The sequence below is a fragment of the Poecilia latipinna genome, unplaced genomic scaffold (assembly GCF_001443285.1).
Source record: "Poecilia latipinna isolate Pla-1442-1.1 unplaced genomic scaffold, P_latipinna-1.0 Scaffold238, whole genome shotgun sequence".
In the NCBI taxonomy this organism is placed as follows: Eukaryota; Metazoa; Chordata; class Actinopteri; order Cyprinodontiformes; family Poeciliidae; genus Poecilia; species Poecilia latipinna.
The window spans coordinates 332,901-352,089 of NW_015112854.1; the positions used below are offsets into that span (position 1 = coordinate 332,901).

The window sequence follows — 19,189 nt, forward strand, 5'->3', positions numbered from 1 at the left end:
GAGGAGGAATGGACAATGATTCACTGTATGAGAGCCACAGTGCATATGTTCGACACAGCTCAGGTTTTTGTAAATCAAAAGAGCATATAACATTTAGGTTTAAGTTATAAAAGATAGGTTTTGGTAAAAATGTGTAGGAGAATATGCAAAGAGTAAAGCATGCCACTAAATGAAAAAGAAAAGTTTGCAAAGATTGAATTTTAAAATATGGATGATATTTGTATTTCATTTAATCATTTTTTGTGACAAGCTCTTTTATTATTGCTTTATACAAGAGAATAAAATCTCCAGTAACAATGAAGTCGCTGTCGTGTTCAATCACTTTGAGATGTATCGTCTTTGATACTGAATGATTCTGCTGATGCCTTTGTGTGTTGTTAACTTCAAACCCCACCATCTGAAAGACGACTAAAATCAAGACTCAACAGAACAGGAATTATTTTTCCAAACAGTAAAAGTCCAATACTGGTGTTTCTGGAGTCTCAATTTCCAGTTGTTAGCTGGCAGAATTAGCCAGGTTGTCTGCTGCTGTAGCGCTTCTTCTGCTTCGAAGGTCAATAAATGCATTCAGAGATGGATTTCCTCAAAACCAGACTGCATTAAACTAAACGGCTGACAATTTATCAGCAAATAATGTCATTTTTAATCAGCTACATTTTATTTCTTCCATAGAGAAATTTTTTTCTAATGTTCACTTTTGCAGGATCCCCCTTTTGTTTGAATCCAATAATACTATCAGGTAAAGCTGCTGTTAACGGCAGTATTACTGCTGTTTTTATAAATAGAGGGAGTGAGGAATAACCCACTAACTAACTTCACATAAAATATATATAAACGCAATAAAGGCAGTGTAAAAAACAAAGAAAATGTCACAAAAACTGTAAACAATCATAACCAAAAGAGAAATATTAATACTTATACATGTCTAAACACTGCACAAAAAAGAAGAATAAATCACAAATTATGTAACTTTCCTATTTTACAAGCTACTGACTTTTTTTATTTTGCCTGCCCAGGGGAATGGCACACCAAAATAAACTGCTAAAGATGACACAAAGAGCTTGTGACAGTCCATGTTTGGGAATGGAAATCTATGTGTGCCTTTCGCAAAGGAAATAACTCCCCTGGCAACTGTGCCAGATCCTCCCCATTTCATGCTTTGTCAACCTCAGGATGGAGTCGTTCCAGACGGAGAGGACTTGGGAGTTAAGCAAGGTGATCATCTGGACGCCAGAGGGAAGAGGTAAGGACCAGGGTCGCCGCATTAACCTCCGAGACCTCAATTAGACGAAGAAACAGATACCGGGTAGCAGGATGCAAGCAGCGTGACTCAAACATTTACATGGCGGCGCTATGGAAGATCCAAACTATCCACTTTACGTCTGCTGCTTTCAGGTGAGCTCCTAATGATGGCTGCAGGCCTCAATCAACCTCACTCGACATGAGTTCAGCTGACCCAGCAGCGTGCGCAATATGGAAATACTCCTAACAACTGAAGTGACTTGTACTTAACCTTTAAATGATACTCAGTCAAGCAAAACACAATCTCTTGTGTTCATAGCTTCAGGATAAGCTGCTGGATGTAGATTACTCACACAGGACCAATTCTTAACAAGAAGACTTCACAAATCATCAAGCAAGTCCACATCAAGAGTCCCAGCACTGCATTGTACTTTCTAAGGATGTAGGATCAGATTTTAAAACCACAGGGATATGAGCGGTAATTTCTGTTTCTGAAAATCCCTCAGATTACCTAAAGTCACATTAGCTGGACAAAACACAGGAAACTCAATCAAAGTTTGTCTGTTTTCCTGATATACGGCTGTGGAAGAAATTAGGAGACCACTGCAAAATGACCAGTTTCTCTGACTTTCCTCTTTGAGTAAAATGAACACTGTTATTTTATTCTATTAACTACTGAATGTCTCTGAAATTCCAAGCAACAATTTCGGTTTTATTTGCAAAACATGAGAAGTGGTCAAAATAACAAAAAGATGCAGTGCTCCAATGTTTAAACCTTCAATATTTAGTCCTGTATTGATGTGACTGAACACCAGAAGGTCCGTCTGAGACCTTGAAATAGCTACAAGTTTTAAAGAGTTGAATATCGAGTTGAAATGATCATAAGTTTGAAACCGTCTGGTCATCAGTCGTTTCTGTCCCCTGTTCTTTAGGTAGCTCTTGTATAAGATGAAATGGACAGTGGAAAGGCAAGATGTTGGCAGACAGTCTTCATCACTCTTAATCAATGCGGCTCTGCAAAAAGTCAATGAAGCTCCCATTAACTGTAATTACTGGATATGAACACATCCCTAAAAGCTGCTTTTCATCTTCATTTTCCACTCATTCTTATTACTAATCGAGAACAAACTTTAGATCTAGAGAAATTGCTATTAGCTTAACTTGTGCAGCACTTTTGTCTTTTCCTTTTGGTTTGTTGTTTTGTTTCTATTTCCTTTGAAGTCATTTAAAGTGCTCTGAACTGCCTTGTTGCTGAAAATGTCCGTCCTTCCACCAACATCATCCAGCAGTTGGTTCCTATTTCTTTTTTTTTTTAAACCCCTTGTTACTCACCAGTTTCAGGAGTTTCTTAGCTTTGCCATAAAATTATTATTGCTCTTTCCCATTGGCTTTTGTTATTTACAATCAAAATTTGTGGTGGCAATATTGCTGTTTTATATCTTTCACACTCTTGTCTTTTACGGCTCCACATGTTCTCCCTGTGCTCCGGTTTCCTCCTACGGGAAACAGTTTGGCTTCACATCGATAAAACATGACTATTATTACTGTGGAGCGATGATTATTGTCCCCATCATCCATGTTTCGCAGTTCAGTCATGGAGCCACCATAAATCACACTATGCATCAATATTTCAGGCTAATTAATACGTCTTTGAGAGCGGGGCTATTGCTAGCATGACCTATGTGCTAAGCGTGTCCTACTGCATTAAGTGGAGGACCTGCTGATGAATCAATTATCCTCGTGTCCATTGGTGAGACAAAATGTTCCTCGTAAAAGGTCAAGTGCAGCCATACGGTGGAAGGGAATGATTAATTTAATAAGACCTGCCCTCTGCTCCTACAGTAAAGGTCACACACAGACCTTAGCGTGGTGACATCCCTGACCACTTGAGAAAACAGAGAACTCGACTCGACTCAGTGAAGCTGCAGCTTTGGGTACCAAGGTTAATTTCAATCAATGTGTAGAATAGATTCTAGATGTTAAACACTGATATAACCTTGTATACCTATAGGATGGTGGTAAGTCTGTCTCATTTATACACCGACTTCTTATTTTGTTGATGCAGCTTTTTAAGTTTTTTGTCATGAGGCAGACAACTGTCCATGTACAAACTCTCAACTAATGTCCACTCAGGTGGGCAAATGAACAAATATTCATGATTCTGGAACACAAAACCTGCAACCAAATGACACACAGTGGCTTCAAATTGTTTACAATTATGAATAAATAAGCAATAGAGTCAATAATTAGAAAAGGGAAATCTTTGAGCTGAACGTTTCAAGACATTGAACTGCACTTTGCAAACTGCAAATGTGCAGTAACTGCACTTTGACTGGGCCGTTTTAACTCCTGGAAATATTTTGATCTAAACCACGGCTGCAACCAATGATTATTTTTGTAATTGATTATTATAGCGATTATTCTGATGATTAATCGGATAATAAAAACTTCACACTTTGAAGTTTTTTTTAAACAATGTAAACCTTTTTTTTTTTTATTTAATGTTAGACATGCATAAAAAGATCCAAACAAGCAAATAATTCAATTTCATTATGAAGAAAGAAAATAAACACTTTATTGTACTTTAGTGCACACTTGATTATTTATAGAAAAGGTGCTTAGAAGAAGATTTTGGTTTCTGTCGTATTTGAACCAGATGAAGTTGAAACTTCCACTTGAGGATTTCTGGGTAGAACATATTTACAGACAATGAAGTATTTATTAAGTGCAAATCTATGTATTTTTTAACAGTTTTGGCTCAATTACTGCTCTGAGTTTGTTGTTCTTTCAGCATGTAACCTCTTTTGAGTCTGCATGCTCCAGTTAATGACATAAAACTCAGAATATAACATTAAATTGAGTTACTGGCACCAATTTTAAGAGGTATGAATACTTTTGCAAAACTCTATCCTTGTGAGTCTTCTGCATTCAGGCTCATTTTTATTATTACTGCCCTTCATAAATGCATTGTACAGTAATAAATGAAACCAATATCATTTAAATATAAAACAGATAAACATGGTTTATATATCAGGCTATCATCACCTAAAATATGAGACCAATTTGAGTCTTATTTCATGCAGTCGCCCTGCATACAGTATTTGCACCCTAATCCAGCATTACCCTGCTTGGCAGCATCTCATATCCTCCTCAGCCTGCATCGTCCTACACAGTTCATCCCAATCATGCATTCAGGAGGGATATATCTATATCTATAGTCTGCATGATCTGCTTTCTCCCTATCGCTTCATGATGAAGACACCCATCTCAGAGCGGTTGGCTAATTAATCTCCATTAATCTGAGTCAAGCAGCTGCTGTCACCAGCCTCAGAGCCTACAAATCGCTCTCACACACAGGAAAACCAAACCACTGTGCACCGAATCCAAGCAGCCGGCCACAGACGCTTCCAGAGCGGCAGCCAAGCCTAAAAAAAACACCAAAAAACTACTGAGCAGAGCAGAGCTGGTGTCGCCATCGCAACAGACGACGTGGAAGAATGCTCTTTGCTTATGTAATTAGGTGATTAGCACATATGGGGAAAAGTGACAATCACAACTTGACTTCAAGCATCGCTAGTTATGCGAGATGTGTGCACTGGGATCCTTACATCTGAAAAATGGTTTCTGCATCAAAGCTGATGGTATTTTGGAGACAACATGACCATGAATAAGATGCTCGTGTAGTCAGCGAGTCAACAGCATCAACAAGAAAAGCTGAAACAATATGCAAAAAATTTGATCTAATTTTCAAATGTCGTTCAAATTAACAAGGTTTATCTGAATCCTTGCTAGTTAAGACAGTATAGCCACCCCGTAAATCCAAAAGCTTTTTTTTTTTTTACCTCCCATAAAATCCTAAATCCTTCGTCGCCAATGACTTGTTAATCAGAGATCCTGTGTTAAAGTTTGAAGCTGCTGCCTTGACTGTATTTACAGAAAGTTGCAGGTCAGCAGCTCTTTTCCATTTCATCAACACGAACCAGAAGATTTTAACTTTTTAAGAAAAAAATCCAAAATTTGACACACATTATAGTTAGTTTTATTTTTTGGTGGGAATTAATTAAAGGTGTCAATAATATGGATCTAAAATAAAGGCCAAATTTTGTTGTTGTTGGTTTAAAGCATCTAATTTTACTGTAATTTAAGATTGAATTATTTCAAGGTTTGAGTTTACAGCTGGTGTGAGCAAATGCTGAAGGTGCTTTAACATTTAATTAAATTATTTACTGAATGCCAAAAAAAACCATTAAAAAAAGAATTTTAATCATCTTTGTATGCTAACATACTAAGATTAAGATGTAAAAGCTCTGATTTCAGTCCCAGAAAAAGCTAAAGTTTGTGTTTTTGACCAAACACCAGCTCTGTCAGGAAGAATCGTACAACATTTCAGAAAATGTTGACGGACACCCAAAGAGCTCCAATCGTTTTGGTTACACTAAGTGACCCTAAACAGCAACAGTTTTTTCTGAGTTTTTTTTTACAGTGCATGACAATATATTTGTATACATTCCTGAAATAGAAAATTAGGTAGGAGAGAAATAAAATCGCTGCTGTGAACTTGCTTGTGTGCTTTCTTAGAAACAAAATGACGTACATCCGTTTCCCCTTGGGGTTTAGATTTTCTTGTTTAAAATAACAAAAAAAATGCTCGAAAAAGATTAAGGTTAGCGGAAGCCTCCAGAGAATCACTGGGACGTCCAACTGGGTGACTAAGAAAGTCGGTTTGGGTGTTTTTGGTAGAATGCACACTTACTCTGCCAGCTCCTCCAGGCTCCGGTACACATCATCCTCATTCAGAGCCGTGTCCTCGGACGGGAAGGGCCTGATGCACAAACAGAGCACACACACACAGCCAGAGATGGTTACAAAACACTTTATCGACACACACCCACATAAACACGCCGCTCTGTCTCAGGTAGAAAAATAACCAGTCAGGAAACTTGGTGTCCCATCTGTCAGCTTGTCGCTCCTCGCTCCATCACTTCAGCAGCTAAACAGCAGGAACTATTCAACCGAGGGACCCCATCAGTCACAAACAACGTTGTCAAAACTCATCAAAACGCTGCTGCTGACAGATAAGGAGCCCGCCGTCCTCCGAGAACCAACTTTACTACTAGGAATTCAAGGCAGGGAAGCTGGCTCTCTTTTTTCTCCTCCTCCTTCCAGATTGATAGGCAGGAGTCGGAGAAATCCTATCAGGATTTCGACCATCGCTCAACAATCCTCAGGGACAACGCAAGCGAAATAAAAAACAGAAAGTTTGGAGATGTTTTTTTTTCCTTCTGCGGGGCGTGACCTTCAGCGCTTGCAGAAAACAAACTGTCCTGGTGTGAGACAAGCTGAACATAAAAAAACCCAACAAATAAGTAAAAAGTTGTGCTGAGATTCGTGTTTCGTGAGGATCGTCTGTTTTGAATGCCTAATTTCGACAAACACTCCAAGATGGCTGCTGCTTACCTCATTTATCTGGGTGAATTTATCCAAACTGGTGTTAGTGATGTCAGATTTCTGGAAGCTTTTAGTTGGAAGTGTAGGATTGGATTTCAAAGGGTTAATGATGCCATTTCTCTCTAAGAGCTGCATGTGAATGCTGCACATTACGGCTAATAAATGACTGCTGAAAGCCTCGTAATCTACACTGCTGCAGCATCCTCAGTCAAATGACAATCTAGGGTATTATGCCACAAAGTAGAGATGGGCGATGGGGAATTTGATCATGACATTTTATCGTATTTATTGTGACAACAGTAAAAGTGGCATTAAAAACAATTTGCAAAGTCTTTTAGGGAAAGAAACAGGCTTCTTTTGGACATCAATTACACGAAGAAGTGTGATATTGCCACTAATTTACAAATACTGACTGTATTTATTAAAATTTTTAAACTACTTGATAATCAGTCAAGCAAAGTCGGGCAATGTTTTAAGTTTTTGAAGCTTTTAAGAATCATTAATAAGGATTTATCAATATTGTTCTTTATGTTGTCTATCGCAAAAGAAAAATCCCAGCAAAACACATCGAGTTTTGTGGTTTTAATGTGAGAAATGTGGAAACATTCAACGATTATGCTGACAATGAGACCAAAGAGAAATAAAAAAATAATTTGTGCATGTCATGTCGCTGTCTAGACAGACAAGTTAGCCTGGAGCCAATATGGCGACAGTTTAGTGTCACAGAGAAGACCTTCAAAGTGAAAGCACTCTCCTCTCTGTTAGCTCTCTGCTTTCAAACCCCTTTCCCTGCATTTAATCCCAAGATATGATCAAATGACTCACACACTTCCTGGTGGTGTGCGTCTCTCCAAAGAGGCAGTGGTTAGCGGCTAATTGCTCCACTTTATGTTTAGATGTAAGCGGGTAAACTGGACTCTAGCTGTGCATTTTATGCCTCGCGTGTGATTGCGACATCAGTAATCAGCCTCTGCTTAATTAAAGCAACAATCACCCCGAAAGTCGTGGAGCTAATGAACGCTGGGCGAGATAATCAAAGGTCAGCAGCCTCACGCAAACAAACGCGTCCTGAAGTCTCCTCTGTCTTTTATAAATCCTTCTCTCGGAACAATTTCCTCGTGTTTTACAGCCGGTAACTTTATTAAAACATGTAATTTCCAAAGCTAATTACGAGTCTTGCTTCCACGAAATCTGCCTCGTCTGATTTATGTCAAGCTCTCGCTCGCTGTTATGAAGCGCACAGGGTGCCTCCTCCAGAGTGCAGTAACACACCCACATTTGATGGCCCCCTCCAATGAAGTGTGCATTATATTTTAAGTTATTAATGGAGTCCCGCAGGGCAAAATCTAATTACACAGTAGTTTGTGGAGCTCCGCGCACGCATTCATCATCCCTGTGCTCCTCCCAATGTCCACTGCTGCAGTTTTAATTTCCCCTAAATAGTGCAACCAGGTGTAATTGAACTCTGTTCCTAATTTCATCAAGGCCCCTCTGATGAGCCGACACTCGGCAATTTATTGCTGCTCTGTGGGCTTTTACGGATGCATGTTGTTCACGTCTTTATCACGCAGTTTGAACCAGGGGGAAAAAAAACATAAGTTTATGTAATTTTGTATTTTCTATAATGACTGCCTCTCGTATAACAAGTATTCACGCGCTTTTTAACTTTTTGACATTCGGTTATGTGTTTAAATCAATTTTGAGGATGACAATAATATATGGTTTTTAAAATTTTACTACTTTTTAAGTAGTATTTTTTTGTTTTTCAAAACATTTTTAACAGTGCAGCTAAAACAACTTTTATACTCCAAAGAGAAATTTCTGGTAAATTTTACAATTTACTGACTATTTAGAGGTAAACAATTTTATTTTAGTTTTGAAGGACTTCAGCTCTGAATCCAACAGGTAGAGTTGCATGTTTTCTTTACAGATTAGCTGTTTTTATACTTTTGAGCTTTATGAAATAGATTTTCCATTTTGCTGTTGCTTACATTTCTTAGAAGTTGATGAAGACTGAATTGTTTTCTAAAAGCCAGCCTGTGGGTGAATGTGTTTTGATAGAAACGCGTCTCTCATACGTCACACTTTAAAATCAGTTTATCAGAGGGAACATTTTAGCACCTTTATGTGGTACGAATCTGAAAAGGCGATTGCTTTGGTTGTTTTGCTTCAGCTCTTTCAACACTGAAGATGAATCAGATCTGCCTACAGATTATTAAACCTTTAAAGGTGCAGATCAGTACATTGTGGAGGACTTGGCTTGGTCATTTTCAACAATAAAGAGACACTTGGTGCTTCTTTCTGCTTTTGGTCATTAATAACCAGGGAAATCCTCAACAGCTGACCTTCTTAATCTTGGACTTCATCTTCATCTTCATCTTCAGTCGTCCTACTTCTAGTCTTGGTCCTCTTCCTCCTGATCTGTCTTTCCTCGTCCAGCTCCTGGTCCTGCTGGTCCTGCTCATGTTTTGTGTCTTAATCTTGGTCTTATCCATCTAGGTCTTCTTCTACTTGGTCATCTTAGTGTTTTTCATCTTGGTCTTTGTCATTTTGACTTTATCTTAGTCTCATTTACCTTTGTCGTACTCCCTTTTTTTGGTCTTATGATTCTTCATGTTCCTGTTCTTCATCTTGTTTTAACTGCTCCCTCTAGTGGTCACCACAGAGCACCAACAATGTTCTTCATTGCTTCATTAATGCTTGACTGTTAAGTATTTTCCTCTTAAATCTTTGGATAAGCTGTAGCTTATTGCTGTTCAGTCAGCAGCCACACCCTGCAAATTTTCATTAAAATGTTTCTTTTCCAATGGATTCACCACAAGTCACATCATTGCAAGATTATTATTTTTTCTCTCCAGACGAGCGAGGTTGTGGCGTCAGCAATCCAAGTCACATTTGTTGACATTTGAACTTTGTGCTTGTGACACCTTGAGCACCACAAACCCCTCAGGTGTCCTGTAGCATGATGCTAAAGCTGAGGTCAGAGTTCAGAGCCCCGAACACACGAGGAAACAGCAGGGATCAGCGAACATGCAGGGCAGGGTTACAGAGGGGTTCGCTGAGGACAGAAAAGATGATCAGCAGGAAAGAGGATGAATAATAAGTGACACAGGCTTATACTGTGGGTGAGACGGATAAACAGGAGGTCGACTCAAAGCACAACCAGAGGGCCGAAAACCAAGGTTATAGGGATGTTAAGCGAATAACGAGCTACAGGGAAAAACCTTTGGAATAATTTAAATAATCAGTTTGCCAAACGTGGTAAAATGTTATTAATTAAAAGGGTGATGACTGTATCTTTTTATGAGATTGTTGCATCACTGAACAACCCAAAGCCCCACAAGATACGACTCAGACTTTTCAAAATCTCTTCTCTTCGGATTCATCTGCACTAAATTAGGGATGTTGTAAAGTCAGAACCGTTTAAAATTTAGCAAATACTGAAGCAATTAAAGGCCAACGTCACAGAGATGAGCTGCAGCGCGCTAACGAGGCCCAACAGCAGCCAGCAGACGGATCAATCGTCACGCCTGAAGTGATTTCATCCACCGATTTTTAAACACAAGACTTGCTGTCTGCTCTGGACGTAAAGATTCAAGAGGTTTGGGTCAATGTTTGACCTGGAGAGATGGAGAACATCTTTTAAATGACTTTGGGGGAAAAAAGAACGAGTCGTTAAAATGCTCTGCTTACTTTGCATTATTTAACATCTTAAAATGGAAAAATAAAACTGAAATAAAATAGAACCAAGAAATGAAACACGATGACTAAAGGTAACTGTTGAAGGCAAGGTAATCATGATTATTATTATACTGATTATGGTTAAATCTTGAGTGCCGCACATTTGTGCTTTAATGTGACAAATCCAACATGACTATTTGAGGTGAGTTTGAGAGTTTAGAAGAGCTCTGTTGATTTGCGCACATGTCTTCATTATTTTTGAAAAGTTCCCTTTCTAAGGAGATCATCATTTCATGGACTCCAACCAGGTTTCTATGGATCTTGGTGGAGAAACTGGCCCACAGCATCACAGACTCTCCACTGTACTTAAACGCAGTCATTAGGTGTTTTTATGTATATTTTTCCTTTATTTTACACTGAACCCACTGCAGTGTTTATCTGCTGAAAAGCTCAATCTTAGTTGCAATTCGTCGGAGGTTCAGTCGTTTCCAACTTTGTATAAATTACTCTGACTTCAGCTCTGCGGTTAGCATTAATAGAAAAAACTTTGGTTGCAGTGTTTTTGAAGAATGTTTATATGTGCAAGTAACTGTGAGACCTGTGGATTCCCCCCCAAGTTAAATAAAAGCACTCGAGGAAAAGGTTGCAGATGTTTCTGTGTGAGATTACGCTGCTGCAATAAAAAGTAATTTGTTCTGAAGCGCTTTTTTCCCCACAGCGCTCCCAGGGTTGCCAATAAGTGTGGGCGGGGGCAACGTGATTTGTGTACTCCAAGTACAAAGCAGACCACACGGCTACCAGCGTTTGGCACATTCATTTTGGCCAAGAAAACCGTATTATGCAAACAGATCTTCCCCTAGGATTTGTCTCAGTGAACCAAATAATAGACTTCTGCTTTGCGTTGTTGTTCAGGCCTTGTTACACACGTGATCACAGTGAATAAAACCCGTTTTGATCTATTGTTGCCTTTGGATATTAATATTATAAATCAACTCTCTGATTATTTGGACTGCCACAATTGACATTAATCTTAAATTTAATACAGAAATATCAACAGTCACATTTATATACAGCTCTGTTCTGAGTGACAAAGCCTTCACACACACATGGCATCAGTTCCCAAATCTCTAGCGATGTGGATCAAATCAGGACACGATCCTGACCTGCAGGTGGGCTTATTGGTGCAGCAGCGCCAACACAATGATTCTGCTGCAATAACCAGCAACTTTTTCAGAAACCACTTTGTAAAAGAAGTTACCTGGCAGGAAACTTCTAGGAACTTTGTTCTGTTTCTCAGAAGGACAGGCTCTCTGAATAACCATGATGACACTCGTGGTGCAGATCCAGCCACAGGATTCATCTGTATTCACAAGGTGGGTGACCAAAAAATGATTGCCATGGCAACCGACAACGATTTGAATGTGAAATCTGTGTGCAAAATGTTGGTTTTATTCCGGAAGACGAGCGAGGCTCAGTCAGGTCAATGCTGATGCAAACTTGCTCTCTTTTTTTTACAAGAAAAGTGTTTTTGAATTCTTCAAATTTTTCACATTTTATCAACAGCTTTCAATCTGTTTTATTAAAATAAATATGTGGTATCTCTTCCTTTTTGTCTTTCTTTTGGTTTGTTGTTTTGTTTGTATTTCCTTCTAATTCATGTAAAGCACTAATCTAATTAAAATCACCTTACTTTACCGTTAACCCTGCTGTAAGCTCAAAGCTCCGTGTCGGGCCCAAAGGTTTAACAATCACAAAGTTTAAATTATTTAAAGGGATATTGCTTTGTTTTAAATTGTATTAAAAACAGAAAGTATAAAATTACATGAGGATTTCTTTGTCAAGTTTAGCATGATGATCTCTGCTCTGCAGGTTATCATTTCTTTTACCTTCACTGTTTTGTTGCTGTTGTTAATTGTTATTTATTGAATATAACACAAAATCAATTATGCTTGTTGTATGTGCTGCACTGGTAAAAAGCTTGGACTTAACTTCTCACTGTTCACAAACCGATATTGATTTTGACTCTCTGCTGCATTGTTACAAACACAGCTTTGTTTGTCTTTATTAATAACAGGGGACATGCCTCCTCTTTTGCCCACTTCTTTCTCCCCTCTTTTCATTTCCTGGCGCAGCTCCTAATGGGTGAACGCCACCAACTTATCACTAAGCCAGATGAAATGGCTTTTCACGTGGCGCCTGTGAGCCACCAAGCTCCAAGCAGACTGAGCGAATGAAGAGATCAGAAGGCCAAAGATAGAGAGTCCCTTAGCCTTGAAGAAAAATGACTACTCTTCATTTAATAAAGGATCTGACTCAGAACGACGCATTTGAGTGACAGACGGAACAGCATTGTGGAGGATTTCTTCCCCTGAAAGATAACGCCGGCGAAAAGCTGCTGCTAATTGCCTAAAATGTAAATTGACTTTCAAATGAGCAGCAGATGTTAAAGCATCATCCATTTCAATACAGTGCCTGTGAAGAAAATAAGGGTGAGCTGTTTCAAAGTGGCTTTTTTCAGTGGCTGAAGCAATAAGTGAGGGATTTGTGTGTTGCACGCTTACCTGATGCCTTTGATTTGTGCAATGCTGTGGTGGGAGATCCTCGACAGGGCAGAGATCACCTGAAACACACAAAAAGCAGGAAAACAGTTAATAAAACATTCATTTGTCTATTTTTTATGACTTTACAGTAAGAAGAGCTAAGCAGGAAATGTGTTCAGGAAAGTAAAGCTGCTTGTTGATTTTTTTCTGAACTTGCGTTACTTAATATTAACTAGATGCTGCCAATGAGCCATTTAATTAAGAGTGCATTGAAATGAGATGAAGATCTAAATGCCTCTCTCTAAACCAGGGGGTCAAACTCATTTTCGCTTTGTGTCAAATCAAGATCCTGAATGCTCTTAAAGGGCCGGTTGTGCCAGAATGTATTGATAAAACCTGTTCACAAACTGTTAAGATATCAATAAATTCTTAAAATTAAATATTATTGAACTCATTTGAGTCCCTCCAGGATTTTGTGATTTTTTTTCCAATAAAAATCAAAGTATTTGTGGTACTAATTTGGAAAATTTGTAATATTTGAGCTTAATTATTACATCCTGATTGATATAATTTGGCAGTAAACAAATAAAAACTGCATTTATTTGACTGATAAAATAATATTTAAGCCATTTAATCTAGACGGACACATAAAAAGCTGTGGCGGGCCGGATTTGGCCCACGGTCCTTCAGTTTGACACAAATGGTAATCTTGGAGATAAAACCCTATAAACAGGCTACTTAAATTTATATATATTTTTTTTTAACCATCATTTTAAAGTCAGTTTTGGTATAAAAAGGTTCATTTTATCCTTGTAAAGATTTATTACCGCTTTTGTGTCACACAGAGCCGGGTTTGTGGTTGAGTGCTGCAGATGGCACGCTTGCAGGCTAATGCAAGAAATCGCACACACAAATGCAACAACACACAACCCAAACCTCGTCTCCTATGCCTCATTACCCACTCCTGGGTGTGTTTCAGGTTGCAACACCATGGCAAAGCCAGATGTCTCCCTGACAGGAAGGATAAAGTTGTTATCTCAGCCCCTCTTTGGAGGCAGGTGTGTCATCCACAACCTCTCGTCAGAGTCCCTCTTCTCTAAGCACACAATGCGACAACATGGCACCCGCGGTGTTCATTATTCCAGTTGAGCCTGTGCTAATGACTCTCCTGAATAGGAGGCTGGCACTTTAGGACCGTGAAGCACTTCTATAGAAGAGCTGTTGACCAAAACCTTAAACTCTCTCCATTCACGGAGTTTAATGTAATCAGCCAGACCAGGGATTACACTGAGCGTTTGTTCATCGTCTTCATTTACATTTAAGTGGTGAATTACAGAGGATATTTGCTCAAAAGACTAATGAGGGTTTTGTTTCTTGAAGTTGCTGATATAACGGGTCCAATGCAAAGTAAATATACAATTAGATCATTCAGATTGAAAGTACACAATGATAGATAATCTCTATATTTCCACTTTTAATATAAGACATCTTGTAAAAAGGAAAGGAACTTAAAGTATTCTTCATCTAAAGAAGCTCGTACTGCTAAGAAACAAAAAACACCCAGACCCAAATTCAAACCCTAAGAGAGAATGTGGTACATTTTTATGAAATCAATCCTGAACTCAGCAGAACATATAAGAAACATTATACCCACATTGAAACATGGCGGTGAAAGTATCATGCTGTGGGATAACTTTTCTTTACATGGAGCGACAAGTTTATCACGGTGTTGAAATAGTTACAAATTTCAAAACGTTTGTTTACCACAGAAATAGATGGATGGATTATTTACCAAATAACACTTCATGACAATGGTTATAGACATTTATGATGACTCCTTCATGTTCATGTCAGTCTTATGCACACTCCTTAAAACAAAGTGTTGCCGAACATTTATTTAATCGGGGGGAGTTGTACAGAGTCTGTAAGCCACACAGAGGGAGAAAAGATGATCAGGATGTGTAAGAAAACACAGGGATGCATCCATCATGCTCCCTGTGGCTCTCTGCCCTGCTGCATAAAGAGATCACATATGGTGTCGCTGCCCCACTGACTTTATTAGCTCAAAAAGTCTGAATTAGCTTCCATTTTCTGAATTAAACAAAACACAGATCACATCAACCAAAAGGCAGCAAATATAAAACGTCAAAGAAACCATCAGATGGCAGCGAACGCCAGCTTTTAAGAGCTATTAATAATTAAACATGGCCTGGTGTGATCAGCTGGGATGGCTCTTTCTAAACACAGCTGCCTTCAGCTCAGGTTGGTCCCATTTCAAAGGATGGCCAAGCCACTGGCTTCCTCCCAGATAGGTCACAGGAGGAGCGCAGCCTGCCAAGACCAGACTGCAGCGCGCCAGCGCCGCACGTTAGCGTAACGTTCACACATTACAGGGCGAAGCCAAGCTCAAGTTAACTTTCCTCAACATCAGGGGTTTGCTCTTGAAGACTGTTTCACAATTAGTAGCTGTAGGGACTGTTTCTGCCACGTGACCTGGACGCAGATGAGACGGGGAAGTTGGACACATTGCTAGACTTGAGGTGTTGGCAGCGCATGAGAGCTTGAAGCCTCAAATATGCCGTGCACTCAGTTTTCTTAATTTGATTATGTGAGCTGGCAGAAAGTCTGGAGAAACGGAGAGAGTGAAGCATCCTTTAAAATGTGCAACACCTTGACTCGACACATGACTGGACAAATTAATACATGAATTAATGGGTGGAAGGGAAAATGAACAAATGAATAGATGGACAAGTGAATGAGTAGCTGGATAAACAAACTAACAGACGGATTAATGGACAAGTGAATGGATGGATACAGAGATTAACGGGTGAATAGATACATGAACAGAAGGACGGACAAATAGATGGATGAATAGAAAAATGAACAAATGGATAAATTAATAGATGGATGGACAAATGAATGAATGAATGAAAAGGAAAATATAAAGCCAAGTGGACAAACTAATGATTTGTTGGTTCAACAAATAAACTAATTGTTGGACAAATGAACAAACTGATGGTTTTCTTTTCCCGTTCTCATCCAGAACAGGAAGTCAGTAGAACCTCCGCCGTCTCGGTCGTGTTTCCTCGTGCCTCTGCTCTCTCCTCTGAGGTGGTCTATCTGTTTGATTGCTCTTTCTTCTTAAGGTCCTTGTTTTCTGTTTCCCCCCCTCCCTACCTAATCTGATCCTTTGATGCGGTCCGAGCCTTCGGATCTCTGCACATTATTAGTTTCCTTCTTATCTCTTTCTCCCCTGGGACTCTTAACTCGGGGCTCGCCGGAGAAAACAGAAGCATCTCTAACCTCATTAGGAATAAGGGAAAGACAAGTCACACAATAGCGTGATAACTTAAGTAGCTCTCGCCCCGAACCATTATACTACACAGATCCTCTATCCAGGCCTGCGCCTCCACCAATGAGTTCTGAACCCAAAACCAATTTCCATGTCAGACTTCATGCCTAGGAAGGGCTTTTACAGCGAAGTGAAGCCAAATGGAAAAACCCGCCAACCTTTTTTTTTTTTTTTTAATGTCTGGTCAAGCGGACCACCACCTCAGCTGGGTACCAGGCCCACGCCACATGTGACCACCCTGCAGCCAATAAAGCGACCTGCAGCTAGCGGCTCACCGTGGCAACCAGGGATTGACTGAATATGCATCGTCACAAATTACGGCTCAGATCACAACGAAGCTGCAGCTGGGCGTCAGGGTGTGGCTGGGATCTGATTAGGAACGGAGAACTTCAATGAAAATACAATACCAGCTAAACAAAACCCGATGCAGTCATCACATGATTTCTTTTTCAAACACAAATCAATGGATTCATAGGGAGCAATTGAAAAAAATGGTACAGTTAATAAAAGATTAATCTTTTTGTCTCCCAACTTTTCAATTCCTGCACCCTCCTCTCGTTCTCTCATTTTTATGAAATATTAACATGCTGATAAGGCAGCATTGCTCTGGTCCTGCCAGCCTGATAAAATGGGATCCATGAAGCAATGGGGCATTGAGTGGGAGCGCTGGGAGCAGATGGTAGAGAGGAAACCCTCCATGTACATCAATAATAGACAGACAGACAGAGGAGGAACGGCTGAATCCCTCTGCCCTCAGGATTTTCTGCCATTTACAAACCCACTCTGCCATTTCATGTCTCTGATTCTGTCCTTTTTAGCTCTTCTGTGGGTGCGTGAGTAGAGAGTTCACACTCATGGAATACAGAGAGAATATTCCTGTAAAATGAAGGGATTTACGCATAAAATGCCAAGTATTTTAAGTTGGCAAAGTAAATGGAAAATATTGAATAAAATCCAGGTTTAGTTTTTATTGCAGGGGTTTATTTTGTTTCTCCTGTTTTTCATTTTTCAGGCTTCAGGAACAATCAACAATTTGCACCGATTTCCAGTACTCTTTAAAGTCTGACCTGCTGATTTTGGCCCAATTCTTAATTTTTTGTCTAAGGAACACACAGCTCTGCAAAAAACAAAGAGTCCACTACACTGAACTCCGTTGGAGACTTCATGAAATATTGATTTCTCAACTTTTCCTGAGTTAAAACATTAGTATTGTTGTTTCTAAATGAATATGAACTTGTTTTCTTTGCATTATTTTGATCATTTCTCATTTTCTGCAAATAAATATTAATTTTTTACTTGGAATATTGGAGATGTTATCAGTAGTTCATAGAATAAAAGAAAAATGTTCATTTTACTCAAACTTATACCTATAAAAAGTAAAATCAGAGAAACTGGTCATTTTAAGTGGTCTGTTAATTTTTTTCAGATCTGTGCATGTTTTAGTATAACTCCAAAGGTAATGTATGAACACTGATGATAAAAAAAGTGCAGTATTTTATGGCGGGATAAATCCAATAAAGATTTTTAATTAGAAATAATTAAAGAAAGACAATAAATGAATATGTTCGTGCTTTGAGGGGTTATTAAAAACATAACATTAAAAGAACTTCTACTATAAAAAAAGAAATTCTCAAATAAATATATCTGAATAAATGTAACAGAATCAACATCTTAAAAATTCCTGATAGTTTCATGTGCAAAAAATTATTTATTTCTCTCATTCCAGATAAAGGCTGACGGTAAAGACACAGTTTAATGCTCTGACTCAAATAGCTTGAGTGCACACACACACACACACACACACGCACACGCACACACACACACACACACGCACACGCACACACACACACACACACACACAGCGGTGCAGCTCTGAACCATGAGGACGAGGCGCAGAGCCTCATGAATGACGGCGCTCGCTCTCCCGGCAAATTGGTGAAAGCCATCAGGAGCCTTAATAAATCCTGATTCCTCTCAGATTGGCACCTGCCACATCTCGCTCCAAATCTCTTCAAAGCAGACCCGGCAGCTGCTTGATTATAGGGGATTTCACTGCATATGTGTGGGCAAGAAAAGCCCGCAGGCCGGCCTGCAGAGCCGAAGGAGAGCTGCCTCTGATCTAAAGACGCATCATGAGCTTCATCAGAGCCAAACCCAACAGCTGGAAGCTCACAGGCGGAATCTATGGCGTTCCTGCTTACGGCAAACACGAGCAACGCGTGTTAGCTTAACATGATGCAGATGAAGTTAAGCGTTTCAAGCCTTTCTGTGATGCCTTCCCTCTCAGCCGTCAATAGAGTATTGATGAGAATATGTACCGGCCGATCAATTCAGGAGCTTATTTAACTTCGGGACCTACAGCATCGATTTGCCCTGAGCCTCGGTGAAAAAAGGGCAGCGGTGGCAAATAGTGCCGCATGGATCGCTGCAGCCTCGTCGACACCTGTCCCATTTCACCCGACACGACGACGCCTGCATGTCAGGAGGCATCCTGACATGCAGGCGCGCGCACACACACACACACACACACACACGCACACACACACACACACACACACATACCCCCACACACCCACACACACACACACACACACACACACACACACACACACCGTGGTTCTATCACGGTTTGAAAACAAAAATTCCACACTGAAGCTTTATATTTCTCTGTGGAGGTTTGAGGCTTTTTTCATGCATGAAAAGTTCATATTTTCATAAATGTCAGATTCTAAACATGGAAGATGGTAAAACAAGAGTGAGAAAAACAAGAAAACAAATGAAAGGATCAACAGGAAGATGGTAGAGGACGGCTGGATGAATGGAGAGAGAAACTGGATGGATGGATGGGATTCCTCCATCATTCCAATAATTTACCCAAACAGCTCCTTTATACCAGATTTCGTTTTCTAATCCAGCTAAACCTGCC

General features: G+C 39.6%; 1 protein-coding gene across 1 annotated transcript in view; it reads right to left on the bottom strand.

Annotated features, from left to right (window-relative positions):
- Nucleotides 1–19,189, bottom strand: part of vav2 (vav 2 guanine nucleotide exchange factor) — a 130,649-nt gene that overhangs the window by 44,188 nt on the left and 67,272 nt on the right. The window contains exons 3-4 of the mRNA XM_015032390.1: nucleotides 12,933–12,991; nucleotides 5,996–6,064 (exon numbers count right to left, since the gene is read on the bottom strand). Of these exons, the coding sequence (XP_014887876.1) occupies nucleotides 5,996–6,064; nucleotides 12,933–12,991 (128 nt within the window). The remainder of the gene's footprint in view (nucleotides 1–5,995; nucleotides 6,065–12,932; nucleotides 12,992–19,189) is intronic.